This window comes from Pelophylax lessonae, assembly GCF_965119305.1.
Source record: "Pelophylax lessonae genome assembly, chromosome: 5".
Taxonomy (NCBI): Eukaryota; Metazoa; Chordata; class Amphibia; order Anura; family Ranidae; genus Pelophylax; species Pelophylax lessonae.
Window position 1 is genome coordinate 475,589,595 of NC_138772.1, and position 18,272 is coordinate 475,607,866.

The window sequence follows — 18,272 nt, forward strand, 5'->3', positions numbered from 1 at the left end:
ATCAGGAAGGAATTTTTTTCCCCTGCTGTAGCAAATTGGATCATGCTTTGCTGAGGTTTTTCCGCCTTCCTCTGGATCAACTGCGGGTATAGAATTGTCTATATGGGATTGTATGGTTGGGTTTTCATTATTTTTTTTTTTTTATTGTTTGAGCCAGATGGACTTGTGTCTTTTTTCAACCTGACTAACTAAGTAACTATGTAATACAGCCATGACTTGATAATAGTTCTGCTCTGTAGAGGATCACAGGAGGTACCAAGATTCAGATACATGTGCTTCATAGTATTAAAGGTAAACTTAACCTCATCCTGCCGGCTGTAGGCATATTTGCAGCCTCTCCACAGGTGAGCTTTAATGCCAAGAGGCTGCACATATGTGTAGCACTGCCCCCTAGAGAGCTGCTGAAGATTGCGCTTTAGGGATTCCCCTGGGTTACCCGTAGCAACTGCTTGAAGAAAACTATCACTTTAAGTTCTTGACTCAGTCAAAGATCAGTCCAGGGGTGCTTGTTTTTGTGGTTTTATTGTAATTGGGATGGGAGAAGGGATGAGTGGGATACTCCAACTGTTAAATATTCACAATGCTCAGGACTCTTAACTAGAGAATGCGGCCAGACCGCTGCTTCATCCTATCACTTGAATGAAGATGAGATAAGTGTTTCTAAGGTACTCCTCTAGTACCCCCTTTCTCTCTGGGCTAGCAGACACCCATCTATTGACTTCACTACCCGAAGTGGTCCCCTTCCCGGCAGATCCTCTGTACTCACGATACTGTTTTTCCAGAGACTCGCTGTGCCCCAACTCCTCAGTCAGTTTCCTGGACCTTTGGGTTCAGCCTCACACCACCGGTACACCAGGCTTCCCCCCAAAAGACCTTTGCCTCATGTGACCCTGGCTTTTTATACCCTGTCCCATAATGTACCAATCTCTGTGCCAACCCACTGGGACAGTACAAAAAGCCTGTGTACCATTGGTCAGGTTTCCTCCAGCATCCAACGTGCCTCCCCATTGGACCTGCTTGGGACACTCCCTAAGACCAGATGAATACACACTGGGCACACTGAGCAGACCTAACTACCAATCCTGCTCCTTGATAAGCAGAGTGCACATAGGTTTTGCCTATTGCTCTTCTGATAAACAGACAGAGCCAAAATTACTCTTTCTACCTAGCACCTGACTAAGAGGGTGCTACATATGTAAACATTTCTGTTCTGAGAGCGAGCGTCCTGCACACTCCCAGCACAGTTACCAGTGGGTACCAGAAAGCTCCTGATGCCAACTTGGGATTGGGAGAAGTGGCGGCCGGCCGATAGGGGGCGCCGCCCCCCCCCCAAAAAAAAGGAAAAAAAAAAGATAAAAAAAAAAATTCAATGTTTAGCCCACTAGGGGCGCCGGACTCATTGGTGTCTATGGGGGGGGGTGGGGTTTTCAACCCGGCAGAGGCGCCGATTGGCTGCCTTCTGGGGCGTAACTGTGGCGCAGAGCACTGTGCTACAACACTCCCCTTTTGTGATGTTGGATCATGATTGGTCCAGACTCCAGCCTGGACCAATCATGATTCAGGACATCCCTGCTGACCTTGTTGGGGGTGGTGACGGTGCGTGCATCAGTTACTCGCCATCACCGCCCGGTCACCTTCCCGCCGCCGCAGAAGAGGACGGAGCATCGAGGAGGGGAGATGCCGCCGCCGGGAGCCGAGCCGCCACCAGGTAAGTGTATTGGATTAAAGGAGCACGCGCGCTGGTCTCTGCATTGATTGGGCCCTGTCCGGCTTCATCACCTGGTGTCCTATGGAGGGGATGGACACCTCTATCGTGGTGCTCGGTGTGTGAGGTGAATGGAAGATTCCTTCTGCGGCACTATAGAGGTCCCGAGTCCTCCGGAGCAGCCATGTCCCTGTCTGTGTCTGCTGTGTGAGTGTATGGGGCTCCGTGAGAGAGAGAGGACAGTGTGTGCCCGAGCTCCCCGTCCCCTCCCCCGGATCACTCCTGTCCTCCTCCTCCTCCCCTCACATATCGTCACCTCAGTCACAGCGGTCACCGCTCATCTATCATCAATGGACGGCGGGAGCATTCAAACTACCGGGAGCGGAGTGTGTGAGGGGAGAGAGACCCTCCTGGTGTCCCCTCACACTCAGCACTCCCAGTAACTGTGATAAATACATGTACCGGGTCCGGGTTATAGGGACAGGGCCAGCCTGGAGACTATAGAGTCCAAGGATGGAGATCATGCCTGTACATTGACCTGTGCCATCATGCCTGCTGTACATTGACCTGTGCCATCATGCCTGTACATTGACCTGTGCCATCATGCCTGTACATTGACCTGTGCCATTCCTATACCATCACCTGTGCCATGCCTGTAGCATGACCTCAAAGTCACGCAATTTTCTTACCGTGTTTTTTGCCACGAAGCAATACCTATTACATTTTTCTTTTTGCGCCCCCCCCCAAAATTTTTGAGCACCAGCCGCCACTGATTGGGAGTTTTCTGATCATGTGACCGCTGTGGCAGCCAATTGCAGCCATCATATGACCAGAATGCCCGCCTTCCAGCACTTAGAACCTCTTAAAGGGTCGGGAGGCGACAGTGGGAAGGAGCTAATAAAATGTCACCCAATATGGTTGCTAACTAGCCAAGCATAAAATGGATAAAGGAAGAATATTATTTTGCATCTCGGTGTGGGGCGTTCCTGTTGATGGTATAATTGATTTTTTTTTTTTTGCAGTGGAAACAAGCCATGCCAGCACCTGAGATTTGATTGTGGAGCTTGATCTCACCTGGAGTGGCATGTGAAATATTTGACTATGGATATTTTCTACTGCCCTTATGTTCCCTTCTATGTTTATAAAAGCAATGATTGCCCATTTTGGAGTACATGGGGTTATCAAATGGATGTGGCATCCAGCAATGGTGCTAAAATATACATTTCTTATGATGCCTAAAAGTACTCAAATACTACAAATTCCCATGTTAGTGTTCAAATCAATCCCTGTGGGGGCCCCTTGAATCCTTATGGGCCATACACACTATAAGATTTTCTGAAGACTTTTTCCTTTAGATTTACCAAAACCATATAATATGAGGTCAAACCTAAACACTTTCAATTTGTATGCAATCTGGCAGGCCCTTGCACTACATAGAAAAGGTAAATCTGAAGAAAAAAGTCTTCAGAAAATCTTATAGTGTGTTTGGCCCTTAAGACTAGCTAAGATCCTAATAAGACCAAACTTTACATGCAATACCAGCTGAACAAAATTACAGATCCTTGGCAGGCAAAAAAGTCTAGATCCATCAGTTTTAAACATGTATTTCACTGTACAGCTTTGAAAGTCAAACAAAAAAGCAAGCATTTCAATTCAAAACGTGTTCATTGTGATTTGTTTTAACACAACAGATACATGAGAAATGACCTAAGCAGACTTCAAATCCAGTGTAAGAACTGTCGGAGCGGCTGTGGTATGGTTTGTTCCCTGGAATCTATAGACAGGCATGAGAGAGAATGTGAATATGAGCGCATGTCCTGTATAAACGCTGGTGAGTGTCTACATTGTTAAAGTCTATGTCAGAGCAAAATAGAAAAAAATATGCATGTGTAGTGCTGTTAAAATGTTATCATGTTTTTGGGGTTTTTTTTTTCCTGAATTTAGCTTTCTGAGTAAATACAGTAAGCCTTGTAAACCAGCCATCGTGAGAAATGTTTTTTTTTTTTTGTGGCTTAATTTAGATCAGTGGGAAATGTGTCTGTGTCTGCCACCAACAATGCATAATCTGGACCAGCGTTCTCCAAACTGCAACCTACGGGCCAGATGCGGCCCATTGCTTGCATTTATCCACCCTCTTCCTCCTGCTGACATCAGTGATGAGGCACCATTCTTTCCACTGACACCAACATCGGAACATAATTCCTCCCACTGACACCCAATGAAGGGGCACTTTACTTCTCACTGATCTAAATAGTGGAACACGAGTTGTCCCACTAATACCAATGATGGGGCAATATTCCTCCTACTGATACCAACAACAGGGCATAATTCCTCCCACTAACACTTAATGAAGGGGCACTATATTTCTCACTGATCTTAATGATGGAACACTATTCGTCTCACTGATACCAATGATGGGGCAATGTTCCTCCTACTGATACCAACAACAGGGCATAATTCCTCCCACTAACACTTAATGAAGGGGCACTTTACTTCTCACTGATCTAAATAGTGGAACACGAGTTGTCCCACTAATACCAATGATGGGGCAATATTCCTCCTACTGATACCAACAACAGGGCATAATTCCTCCCACTAATACTTAATGAACGGGCACTATATTTCTCACTGATCTTAATGATGGAACACTATTCGTCTCACTGATACCAATGATGGGGCAATGTTCCTCCTACTGATACCAACAACAGGGCATAATTCCTCCCACTAACACTTAATGAAGGGGCACTATACTTCTCACTGATCTTAATGATGGACAGAGTTGTATGAAGTACTCGAAACCCATACTTGAGTAAAAGTACAAGTGCTCGATCAAAAAGTGACTTGAGTAGAAGTACTAAAGTATTCAACATTTTTTGTACTTAAGTATTGCAAGTAGTTTTTAAAAAATTTTGCTACTCAAGTACTGAAAGTAAAAGTACCAGTAGTTTTGAAAAAAAAAATTGCTACTCAAGTACTGAAAGTAAAAGTACAAGTACTGTGCTATGTAGTTATTAAAGAAAGAAGTCAAAAGTTTGAACATCATATTGTTTTTTATTATTTCAAATGCAGCTTTTATTTATACATACAGTAGCATTTATTTTCGTATGCGCTGATAATACATGTTTTGAGCTTCATGAAACCTGCCATCTACTGTTCTGGCAGTGGTAATTTTTATAATTGTAACGAGTAACTATGCAGCACAAAAAAAAATATCGGAGTAGAAGTATTGAAATCATTGAAAAAATGTAGTGAAGTAAAAGTGGAAGTAGGAGAAAAAAATTCTACTCTAGGAAAGTACAGATACCGCCTTTCGGTACTTAAGTACAGTAGTGAAGTAGTTCTACTTAGTTACTATACATCTCTGATGATGGAACACTATTCGTCTCACTGATACCAACGACGGGGCATAATTCCTCCAACTCACACTCAATGAAGGAGCACTATACTTCCCACTGATCTAAATAAAGGAACACTTTTTGTCCCACTGATACCAAAGATAGGGCAATATTTCTCCTACTGACACCAACGACAGGGCAAAATTACTTCCACTAACACCAATGGTTACTGCCACTGATTACCAAGCCTGACGCCATGTTTACTCCCACTGACACTGGGGCATTTTCTGTCCCCCCTAAAATCTGAGGACAGTAAACTGGCCCTTTCTTTAGAAAGTTTGAAGCCCCCTGCTCTTGACTGTTGCCTTATGAACAGATAGGATACGTCCTCTTGGTTTGTGGGAGAAAAGCTTTTTTTATTGTTCCTGAATCAGGCACCTGCTCAGCTTTAACACTTTGAAGAGGAAGAGTGGTCACAGTCCGGATTTTGTAATTCAGTAACATTTGCCCCGCAGTTAGTAGAAACATAAAGTGTTTTTTTCTCCTCACAAAAAGACTTGTTGCTTTTCTGAATTTACATTTGTATATGTTAGTTGTTTAATTTCTAGGCCAAAAGTTATTTTTAAATCTATATGCACCCCCCCCTCCCCCCCCCCCCCCCCCAGCAGACCTAGTGCATAAAGCACTTGGTCCCATTCTTATCCATTGCTGTATTGTGCTGTACAGGATAACAGAAAATTGTATATTCACCTTTCTGTAATTTTCCTTTCCTGGTGCATCTTCATGGCAGCATACACTGGGTTGTGGCTCCGCCCCCACAACCTGATAGGACTGGTTAACTATAAATCAAAGACAGACCCGGCTCCCAGCATTCTCTGTAACTCTCACCATTTGGGTGGGAATCTGTATGCTGCCATGAAGTTTGCACCAGGAAAGGAAAATTACAGAAAGTTAAGTATACATTTTTTCGTCCTCCTGGCGCATCACGGCAGCATAAATGGGAACTAACTCGCCATACAAGAGGGTGCAAGAAAATTTTTGTAATAATCAGTAGCATAACTATGCATTTTCCAAACTTTACTGTCATGAGCCGGATTCACCTAATAAAGTGTAATGAAGGTGTCTTAGGAGAACCATACTGCTGACTTGCTAATAGCCTCATGAGACACTCTGCACTGCTCTGTCCGCAGAGCTGGCACTGCCCTAGTTGAGTGTGCTCTTAAGTCCTCCGGAACAGGAGGGTCTTGTGAAGAGTAGGCTCTTTTGTCTTAACAATCTAGGAGGTGACTGTAGGTGTTGATGCTGATTGACCCTGCCTAAGCTATGCCGGAACCAAGCACATGTTTCAGCTTTTCTGAATGTAAAGGTAGCTGTCCAGCACGTCATCAGAGTTCGATCAACAACCAGGGGATGTGGTTCTCTCACTTAAACAAGAAAGATGGTCAATTGACTAAGTGGAAGGGAAAAGATACCCCCTGGATAAAAAGCAGTCTGGGGTTTAAGGACTATTCGGTCCAGGTAGAACTTTAGGTGAGGCTCCTTGAGTACAAAGCCTGAAGCTCTGACACCCTTTTCACAGAGGTTGTAGCAACCAGAAATATGGTCTTCAGGGTTAGATTGCAGAGTGTAGCCAATTCTGTAGGATAGAAATGAGGCCTTGATAGAGCTGAGGACCATAAGCAAGTCCCACATAGGGAACAATGGTCCCCTGGTACGTCTTAACTTCAAGCCTTTTAAGAATTGCATCACTAAAGAGTTAAGGACTCCTTAAACCTCTGTAAGTGCAGACAAGGTTTGAACATATTTGAACCTAGGCCCCTGTTCAGTCCCAGTTGTAAGAACTGCAGAACCTTGGCTGGTTTAGGTGATAAAGGACTCCAAACTTGCTGTGTGAGATCTGCATAATTTACCTATATTCTCTGGTAAGTATTATTCATGGAGACATCTCTGGCTTGACACAAGGTGGCCACTACCTGCACTGAGCACCCTTGACTTGGTATCCTCCGCCTCCCAACTTCCATGGCATAAAATGTAGTCTCTTAGAGCTTGATGGCAATACTGGCCATGAGAGAGCAGATCTTTCATAACTGGCAGAGGCAGTGCTGACTCAATGCTCAACTGTAGGAGAGAGACACTAGAGCCTCTTAAGCCAAAATGATAAAATTGCAATTATTGATACAGGAAGTTCCACTGACAGCCTAAGAATTCTACCTTTCCACTGCTGTACAGGGACAGTACAACTCTTGCTCCTCTTATAAAAGGAGTGAATGACAGAAGGGCTTAGAACATTACTCTCAGTTCAAGAGCATTCAATACTTTGCCTCATAAGCTGAACATCCCATGACCTTGAGCAGCCTGCTCTTTGAAATGCGTGCCCCAACCTTTCTGGCTGGGGTCTGATATGATAATGTTCCATTCAAAAACAATTGGTTAGTTACGAAGAACCAAGGATACTCAGGCACTGTTCTACTGTAAGATACTTCACTCTCAAAGCACCTTTGACTTTCTCAATCAGGAGGACAGACCTTCCCTTGTGAAAGTTCTCCTGAATTTTCCTGTCGTTATTGCAGACAGTAAGACCTTTGTGTATGCCCTAGGGGGAGATGTACAGACCTAGGGGGAAGCATTGAAACTGGTGGAGGAATTGAGGATGGATTGAGATAAGTAAGTAGGGGTCTGATAAACCTACAGAGCATCCAATCTCCCAGATTTATCAATAGAAGTTATTGGAGGTTCTCTATCTTACACGACTCATATTTTCTCTGCTTGTTGAGTTTTTTTCAAGTTTAGCACTGGCCACAGATTACCTGATTTTTATTTTTTATTTTTTTTTTTGCTAGGAACAGAGGTGAGCCTAATCCTCATCTCCTCTGGGCACTTGGAACCTTCTCATTGGGAATGGCTAATTTTTCATTTAATCCAGATTTTTTGGTTTTTCCATCAAATCTGGTAGCCTGGCTGGCAGGAAAAGATCGGAAGGTGGACATCCCTTAAACTTCCACCAATGTCACACCCATATAGCTGATATGGTCCACTGATCCTGAATAATTTCCATCCAAGTGTGTGAGCAAAGCTTCACACAGGCACCCCCTGGATGAGTGCACCCTTAAAAGAACTTCCGCTGTTCTCCCAAGACAGGTGCCTTCGATTTTTAAGGCTTCAGCAATGAAGATTGGGTACTTCTCCAGTTCCTTTTCTAATCTTTTCCCGCTCCGCAGAAGTTTGCCTCCTTGTACCTACTTGGGAGTTGCCGCCTGTATGCTGGACCTTTTCTGATTTTTTTGTCAGATGATAATCGCCCTGACCTGCTAGTGGTCACCCTTGAGATGGCTTTATCCTGTTTACTCCCAAATATATTGGATCAGTTGTCTGTTATCTTGCACCAGTTTAATTTTTATGGTTTCAGCCATAATGCCGCTCTTGAAAAACATTGTCTACTGACACATTCACCGCAGAGTCTCCTGCCAATTTCAGCTCTTACAAAGCTGTTACTGCCTTGTCTCTCTTCACTTCCTCCAGAAGGGCTTCTTTAACCACTTAACGACCGCTCACTGTGCCTCTACTGCGGCACAGTGGCTCGTTATCGTCCAGCGACGTAGACCTACGTTGCTGGACTCCTCCCCCTGTAGGCGGCGCTCCCGCTGTTTTCATTTACAGCGGGAGTCGGGCCAGGGGAGGAGCGGCGGCGATCGTTGGGGAATCTAGTTTGGAGATCCGCCCGCCTGTGTAAACAGAGCGGACGGATCTCCTAAGTCAGTGGTCCTCAACTCCGGTCCTCAGGGCCCACTAACAGGCCAGATTTTAAGTATTACCTTGAGGAGATGCAGACTAGAGTACTGCAATCACTGAGTAGCAAATTATATCACCTGGGATGTATTTCAGTTATCTTGCAAACCTGGTCTGTTAGTGGGCCCTGAGGACCAGGGTTGAGGACCATGGTCCTAAGTGACAGGGAGTGACAGATCGGAGTGTTCAGCATAGCTGAACATCCGATCTGTCCCTCACTCACTCAGTCACCTCCCCCCCCCCCCACACGTCAGTAAGCACCAGGCATACATTAACCCCCCCCCCTCTCCAATAAAATTAACCCCTTCCCTGCCAGTGTCATTTTTACAGTAACAGTGCATATGTATAGCACTGATTACTGCAGTAATGTCACTGGTAACCCCAAAAGTGTCAAAAATGTCAGTCAAGGGTCTGATCTGTCGCTCTTGAAAAACATTGTCTACTGACACATTCACCGCAGAGTCTCCTGCCGTAATGTCGCAGTCCCTCAAAAAAAATTGCAGATCGCCGCCATTACTCAAAAAAAAAAACACCAAAAATGACAAAAATCTTTCCCTTTGTTAGTAAATGCGATAACTTTTGCGCAAACCAATCAAAATACGCTTTTTGCGATTATTTTTTTTTACCAAACATATGTAGCATAAAACAAATTGGCCAAAAATGTTAAAAAATTTAGATTTTTACATTTTTTTGGGGGGGAATTTCATATAAAAAAATGTGAAAAATATTGTTATTTTTGCAAAATTGACGCTCTTTTTTTGTTTATAGCGCATGATCAAAAAATCGCACAGGTGATCAAATACCACCAAAAGAAAGCTCTGTTTGTGGGAAAAAAAAGGACGTCAAATTTGTTTAGGTACAGCGTCGTACGACCGCGCAATTGTCCGTTAAAATCACGCAGTAAAAAATCGCAAAAAAACCCCTGGTCAGGAAGGGGGTAAAATCTTCCGGGGCTTAAGTGGTTAAAGGGAAACTCCACTTTCCTATTCAATCTGCACGGCTGTATTTTTCTGTACAATGCAAGGCAATATGGCTATATGGAGGTGTTCTGTACACAGAATGTGTACAGAACGCCCCCCTGAAACATCATTTCCTGCTTGAGCGATTGGCTCACTGATTTTCCCCAAAAGTCTGCATGAAGATACAAGTCAGATTTTTGGCATCCACTGCAACAAAAATGAAATTTTTTTGTAAGATACTCCCAATAGGAAATCATGTCTAAATGGATGCAGACCCTGCCACTTTCCTCAGAGTCCTGCAGGTGCAGCAGCTGATTGATAATTATGAAACCACTTCCATTAGACTCACTAAGCACATGGGCTGGTCATTGCTGGACTGCAGGCATCTGCAGATACTACAGTACATAGGAGCACTTCACAGCTAATTTTCAGACTAGAGCCTCCTTGAACGTAAACGTAAGTTGCATTAATGATGCATCAACCATTGGAGGAGACCGCAGAAGGTTGACTCTTAGCTTTTTCAGGGTATACAATTTTGACAACCTGTTTATACAGGCCTTTTTCTCTGACCCCTTCCATTCTTCCTGGAGTAACTCCTCCAGTTTTTCAGTAAAGGAAAATTAGTACTTTCTAACCTTGTGGAGAGTTTCCTCCACTTCACTCCAGGCAATTGAGTCCTTAACTGCCCTTGAAAAAGGCTCTATTGGGCAATCAAACAACAAAGGGACTTCCAGCGCTAACTGTGATATCTCTCACTCTCAGGAATGAATAAAGTCAAATTACCGTGTGGTGCTGCTGCTAATTAATGCTGATTCAGCATAAGTCAGTGAATGGGGGGGGAGGGGCAGCAGCGCTATCCCACGGTACATAGTCTACAATGTAACTCAGGCAGGCTTGATGGAAAACCTTGAAAAGTTTATTTATAAAAATTATATATAGTGATGATGATTAAAACATAATAGAATGTATTCCAAACCAGATCTGTGGCGTTGCTGGGGGTCACAGGATGACCGAGCCGCTGGGTGAGCCGGAACTGTGTAGATGATCACAGCAGGGAACCAGGCATAAGGGAGAAGGATCTTATGTGCCAAAAGCAGACCGGACCAGCCGGTAAGGTGGCGTGGCTTCCTCCCACCCGATAGGGTGGCTGCTCGCACTGAAGCAGTGTAGACGTGCTGCGGAGCCGCCAACCAGAGGTATCCACAGCGGAGGCCGCTACTCGTAAGCGGCGTCAGCAAGCGTCGGGACCTGGCCTGGAAAGCATCAGAGTTGCCGTGACGACATGTTTCGCACTGCTGTGCTTTGTCAAAGTCACGGGAGGAACAGCAACCTGAACATTTAAGGTGGAGGAGGGGGCGGGCACCCAGTGTCTCGATATCATCATTAACCCCTCAACATCCACTCTTATAAAAGATTTTTTAAAAAGGAACATAGATAAAAGCAATTGCTACTGCATAAACAGTTGGTAATGCTTGTGGACATATGCATTCAGTACTGGTACAAACATAAAACTGCAGATATGAGAAAGAATAATAAAAAACGCCAAAAAAAAAAAAAACGCATAATAAAAACGCATAAAAAAATATATAAATAAATAAATGCAAAATAGAAACAAAAATGACCGGATGCAAGGACAACAACCACAATGATGAAATATATGTATAACAAAGAAAAAAAAAAAATGCATAATAAAAACGCATTAAAAAAAAAAAAACCCACAGACAGATTACACAATTGTGTGTACCTCCAACTCCTCATTCAAGCCCCCAGGGGCCAAAGACCCAAATTTAAATATCCAAAAGGTCTCCCTCTTACATAGGAGGGAGAATCTCTCATTGTCAGTCAAGGTGCCTTTAGGGATGGATTCTATAGCCATTACCTCAATGAGAGCCGTCTTAATTGGCACTACTGAAGTCGCTCCAACTTCAGAAAAGGGTCCTGTACTACTTTGAGGCGACTTGTATCCGACTTGTCCCAATAGACTTCAATGGGAGTCGCCTCCAAGTCGGATCCTTATCTTATTTGAAGCGACTTGTGATCTGACTTTCCAGGAAGAAGAAGGAAAATTAACCAGGCATTCCCCACATTGCAGCCATGCCTACAGTTCCTATATACCATTATCTCTGCCTGGTCTGTGTGACTGGCACTGGTGGACACTGATACGTGGCACTGGTGGGCAGTGGCACTGGTGGACACTGATACGTGGCACTTGTGGACACTGATTCATGGCACTGATACGTGGCACTTGTGGACACTGATTCGTGGCACTGATACGTGGCACTTGTGGACACTGATTCGTGGCACTGATACGTGGCACTTGTGGACACTGATTCATGGCACTGATACGTGGCACTTGTGGACACTGATTCGTGGCACTGATACGTGGCACTTGTGGACACTGATTCGTGGCACTGATATGGCACTGAAATGTTTCTGTAGGGAAAGTGTTAAGTGTCAGGGTGACCGTAGTGTAGTTTAGGGTGAACTGACCCTGACTGCTATGCTAGGGTGACAGAACTCATCCATGTCAGGGTGACCGCCATAAGGAAAAGATCATTTTTCTTAGAATTATTAGTAGAGCAGGGATGGGGCTCCGCTCCTTTTACACCTGGGCGTTTTTGTTTCAGGCGTTTATTGGGCTTTTTTGTGGACGTCCTTGGAGGCAGGCATGACATCTGAACTTCTGTATAAGGGTATATATACACACACACACATACATATATATATATATATATATATATATATATATACACACACACACACACATATATATAGGTGTGAAAGGAGCGGAACCCTATCCCTGCGCTACTGAAATTATTTGCAGGGATGGTGTTACCCTCCTTTCACACCTATATGTGTGTATGTGTGTGTATGTATATATATATATATATATATATATATATATATATATATATATATATATATATATAGGTGTGTGTGTGTGTGTGTATGTGTATATATATATATATATATATATACCCCTATACAGAAGTTCAGATGTTATGCCTGCCTCCAAAGACGTCCAAAAAATGCCCAATAAACGCCTGAAACAACACACCTGGGCATTTTTGTTGGAGGTGTTTATTGGGCATTTTTTGGACGTCTTTGGAGGCAGGCATGACATCTGAACTTCTGTATTGGGGTATATATACACACACACATAAATATATATATATATATATATATATATATATACACACACACATATAGGTGTGAAAGGAGGGTAACACCATCCCTGCAAATAATTTCAGTAGCGCAGGGATAGGGCTCCGCTCCTTTCACACCTATATGTGTGTATGTGTATATAAGTGGGTACGGAAAGTATTCAGACCCCCTTAAATTTTTCACTCTTTGTTATATTGCAGCCATTTGCTAAAATCATTTAAGTTCATTCTTCTTCCTCATGAATGTACACATAGCACCCCATACTGACAGAAAAACACAGAATTGTTGACATTGTTGCAGATTTATTAAAAAAGAAAAACTGAAATATCACATGGTCCTAAGTATTCAGACCCTTTGCTCAGTATTTAGTAGAAGCCCCCTTTTGATCTAATACAGCCAGGAGTCTTTTTGGGAAAGATACAACAAGTCTTTCACACCTGGATTTGGGGATCCTCTGCCATTCCTCCTTGCAGATCCTCTCCAGTTCTGTCAGGTTGGATGGTAAACGTTGGTGGACAGCCATTTTTAGGTCTCTCCAGAGATGCTCAATTGGGTTTAAGTCAGGGCTCTGGCTGGGCCATTCAAGAACAGTCACGGAGTTGTTGTGAAGCCACTCCTTCGTTATTTTAGCTGTGTGCTTAGGGTTATTGTCTTGTTGGAAGGTAAACCTTCGGCCCAGTCTGAGGTCCAGAGCACTCTGGAGAAGGTTTTTGTCCAGGATATCCCTGTACTTGGCCGCATTCATCTTTCCCTCGATTGCAACCAGTCGTCCTGTTCCTGCAGCTGAAAAACACCCCCACAGCATGATGCTGCCACCACCATGCTTCACTGTTGGGACTGTATTGGACAGGTGATGAGCAGTGCCTGGTTTTCTCCACACATACCGCTTAGAATTAAGGCCAAAAAGTTCTATTTTGGTCTCATCAGACCAGAGAATCTTATTTCTCACCATCTTGGAGTCCTTCAGGTGTTTTTTAGCAAACTCCATGCGGGCTTTCATGTGTCTTACACTGAGGAGAGGCTTCCGTCGGGCCACTCTGCCATAAAGCCCCGACTGGTGGAGGGCTGCAGTGATGGTTGACTTTCTACAACTTTCTCCCATCTCCTGACTGCATCTCTGGAGCTCAGCCACAGTGATCTTTGGGCTCTTCTTTACCTCTCTCACCAAGGCTCTTCTCCCCCCATAGCTCAGTTTGGCCGGACGGCCAGCTCTAGGAAGGGTTCTGGTCGTCCCAAACGTCTTCCATTTGAGGATTATGGAGGCCACTGTGCTCTTAGGAACCTTAAGTGCAGCAGAAATCTTTTTGTAACCTTGGCCAGATCTGTGCCTTGCCACAATTCTGTCTCTGAGCTCTTCAGGCAGTTCCTTTGACCTCGTGATTCTCATTTGCTCTGACATGCATTGTGATCTGGAAGGTCTTATATAGACAGGTGTGTGGCTTTCCTAATCAAGTCCAATCAGTATAATCAAACACAGCTGGACTCAAATGAAGGTGTAGAACCATCTCAAGGATGATCAGAAGAAATGGAAAGCACCTGAGTTAAATATATGAGCGTCACAGCAAAGGGTCTGAATACTTAGGACCATGTGATATTTCAGTTTTTCTTTTTTAATAAATCTGCAACAATGTCAACAATTCTGTGTTTTTCTGTCAGTATGGGGTGCTATGTGTACATTCATGAGGAAGAAGAATGAACTTAAATTATTTTAGCAAATGGCTGAAATATAACAAAGAGTGAAAAATTTAAGGGGGTCTGAATACTTTCCGTACCCACTGTGTGTGTGTATATATATATATATATATATATATATATATATATATATATATATGTGTGTGTGTGTGTGAGTATATATACCCCTATACAGAAGTTCAGATGTCATGCCTGCCTGCAAAGACGCCCAAAAAATGACCAATAAACGCCTGAAACAAAAACGCCCAGGTGTGACACTAGCGGAGCCCCATCCCTGCGCTAATAAAAATTCTAAGAAAAAACGGAATTTTTGTAAAATCTTACCTGTAAAATTCCTTTCTCTGAGTCCTCCGACAGTCGCCGCCTCTTCATATTCGTCACATATGGGGTATTAGACTTTGCTCCGAAGGAGTAGCTAGGCAACAGAATATGTTAACAATAAAGCTTTAACATATCCCACCCTCAAGGGGTGGTCCCCTCAGTCAATACCCTCCTACTTCCTGCAACCATATCTCAGTTTTAGTGGAATAGCAGTAGAGTATACATTCAAACCCCAAAAGAGGGGCGGGGGCGGCGACTGTCGGAGGACTCAGAGAAAGGAATTTTACAGGTAAGATTTTACAAAAATTCCGTTTTCTCTTACGTCCTCCGACAGTCGCCGCCTCTTCATATTCGTCACATATGGGGACGTCCCAAAGCAGTGCAAACATGAGGGGTGGGAAACGCATCCGCGCCGAAAGGCAACGCAGTCTCCACATCAAAGAAAGGAACCTTACCAAGGAAGGAAACCAGCTGGGCAACAGCAAAAATAAGTGCTCAACAGGAGCAACAACCCAGGAAAAGACAAAAAAACCAGGGGATACAAAAAACTATCCCAACAGCCAGGAGTCCCCAACAAGGGACCCTATGGAACAGCCGCACTAAGAACCTTGCGGCCAAAGGAAGCATCCGCCGATGCCTGAACATCTACTTTGTAGAATTTTGTGAAAGTGTGTACGGTCGACCAAGTCGCCGCCTTACACACCTGGGCTACAGAAGCCCCATGACGGCAGGCCCAAGACGTACTCAGTGATCTAGTAGAGTGCGCCTTCACAGGCACAGGGGGAACCTTCCCCTGCAAGGCATAGGCCTGTTCAATGGTCTGCCTGATCCATTTGGCAATGGTAGAGGCGGAAGCCGCCATGCCCTTCCGAGGACCCTCTGGAAGAACAAACAAGGAGTCAGTTTTACGAAAAGACTCAGTCGATTTAAGGTAAACCCTTATCGCCCGAACAACATCCAGAGAGTGCAATCTCACCTCCTTCGGATGTTTAGGCTTTGTGCACAATGAAGGCAAAACAATATCCTCGTTAAGATGGAATTCCGAAACTCGTTTCGGTAGAAAAGAAGGATTAGGTCGCAAGACCACCTTATCCAAATGAACAACCAGGTACGGAGACTTGCAGGACAAAGCCGCCAGTTCCGACACTCTGCGAGCCGAAGTGATCGCCACCAAAAAGGCGACCTTTTTGGACAACATAGACAACGAGATCTCCCTGATCTGTTCAAAGGGAGCACGTTGTAACACAGATAGAACGAGATTCAAGTCCCAAGGGGGCAAGGGATCCCTCCTAGGAGGAACCAGATGCCGCACACCCTGAATAAAAGTGCCAACCAAGGAGTTGGAAGCCACGGGACGTTGAAACAGAACGGCCAGCGCCGACACCTGACCCTTAATCGTAGCCAGCGCCAAACGCTGATCGACACCCGTCTGAAGGAAAGACAGCACACGGGAAACCGAGTACGTGCGGGGTGAAAACCCCCTGGACTCACACCAGGCAAAATAGGCCTTCCAAGTACGGTAATAAACCTTCCCCGAGGAAGACTTCCTCGCGTTGATCAAAGTACGAACGACCTCTGGAGAGAGACCCTTCTCCTTCAGGACCTCGGTCTCAACAGCCAGGCCGTCAAAGCCAGCGACTGTAAAGCAGGATGGTAAATCGGTCCTTGAGACAGTAGATCGTCTCGAAGAGGCAGACGCCAAGGAGCGTCGACCGCCAGATTCACGAGGTCTGCGTACCAGGACCGGCGAGGCCAGTCCGGTGCCACAAGAATCACCGTGCTGCGTTCCGAGTGCAACCTGCGAAGGAACCTGGACAGCAACTGAATCGGTGGAAACGCGTACATCAGCCTGTACTGATGCCACGGGGCCACTAACGCGTCCGACGCGTCTGCCCGAGGGTCGCGCGTCCTTGCCACGAACCTCTTCACCTTGTAGTTGAGGCGAGACGCGAACAGGTCCACATCTGGAAGACCCCACTTCGCGCACAACATCTGGAAGACAGCCGGGTGGAGAGACCATTCCCCCTGATCCAGGGTCTGGCGACTCAGATAGTCCGCCTGCCAGTTCTCCACTCCCGGAATGTGAACCGCCGTTATCGCCGGGACATGAGTCTCGGCCCAAGACAGAATGTCGGCCACTTCTCGAGCCGCTCGGGCACTCTTGGTGCCCCCTTGGTGGTTGATGTAGGCCACCGCCGTGGCATTGTCCGTCTGCACCCGAACCGGGCAGCCCTGCAGCCGGTCCGTCCAGCGATGAAGACAGAGCCTTATCGCACGCAATTCCAGAATGTTGATCGGAAGGGAAGACTCCCCCTCCGACCAGGTCCCCTGGGCGGACAGAACGCCCAGAACACCACCCCAGCCCGACAGGCTGGCATCCGTGGTGATTATCGTCCACGAGATCGGACGAAACGACTTGCCCCCGGACACCAACGGGGACTGGAGCCACCACAGAAGGTTTTCCCTGGTGCGATGACTCAACGAGATCTGAAGATCCAGAGATTAAGGTCGCCCGTCCCACCTGGACAGGATCTCCGCTTGGAGACCCCGCGTGTGAAACTGCGCGAAAGGAATCGCCTCGAAGGCCGAGACCATCAATCCCAGACATCACATACCCGTCCGCAGAGACGAGTGTGGAACGTCCCTGAGGGACCTGACTTCCTCCTGAAGAGTCCTGAGTTTGTCTTCCGGCAGGAAGACCTTCGCCTGCACCGAGTCCAGTATCATTCCCAGATAGGGGAGACGAACCGACGGACTCAGTGTCGACTTTGGAACATTTATCGTCCAACCGAACTCCTGCAGAGTTTGCATTGTGACAGACAGGTCCTTCTCCAGACCCTGTCTGGTCGCAGACCGAACCAGAATGTCGTCCAGATACCCCAGGACAGAAATGCCCTGGGCTCTCAATAATGCCAGAACCGGTGCAAGCACCTTGGTGAAGACCCGCGGAGCCGAGGCGAGCCCAAAGGGCAACGCCACAAACTGGTAATGATCCTCCGCAATGACAAATCGAAGGTACCTCTGATGACCCTCGAATATGGGGATGTGAAGGTACGCATCCTTCAAATCGATGGAGGCCATGAATTCCCCCGGAACCAGGGCAGCCACCACCGAGCGCAGGGATTCCATGCGGAACTTGCGAACCCGCACAGAGCGGTTCAGAGCTTTCAAGTCCAGAATCGGACGAACCTTGCCCTCCTTCCTGGGTACGGTGAACAGATTGGAATAAAACCTCACATGGCGTGGGGAACCCGCACAGGCGAACAAGCCGCTGCACATGAGGCAGGGAGAGTCGCAATTCAAGACGCA

At 45.7% G+C, this 18,272-nt stretch overlaps 1 protein-coding gene across 2 annotated transcripts in view; it reads left to right on the forward strand.

The window, feature by feature from the left end:
• The window catches only part of LOC309556733 (RING finger protein 151-like), a 63,275-nt gene that overhangs the window by 40,325 nt on the left and 4,678 nt on the right, over positions 1–18,272 (forward strand). For both annotated transcript variants that reach the window (XM_082259219.1, XM_082259218.1), the window contains one exon: positions 3,397–3,536. In XM_082259219.1, coding sequence (XP_082115345.1) covers positions 3,397–3,536 — 140 coding nt within the window. The remainder of the gene's footprint in view (positions 1–3,396; positions 3,537–18,272) is intronic.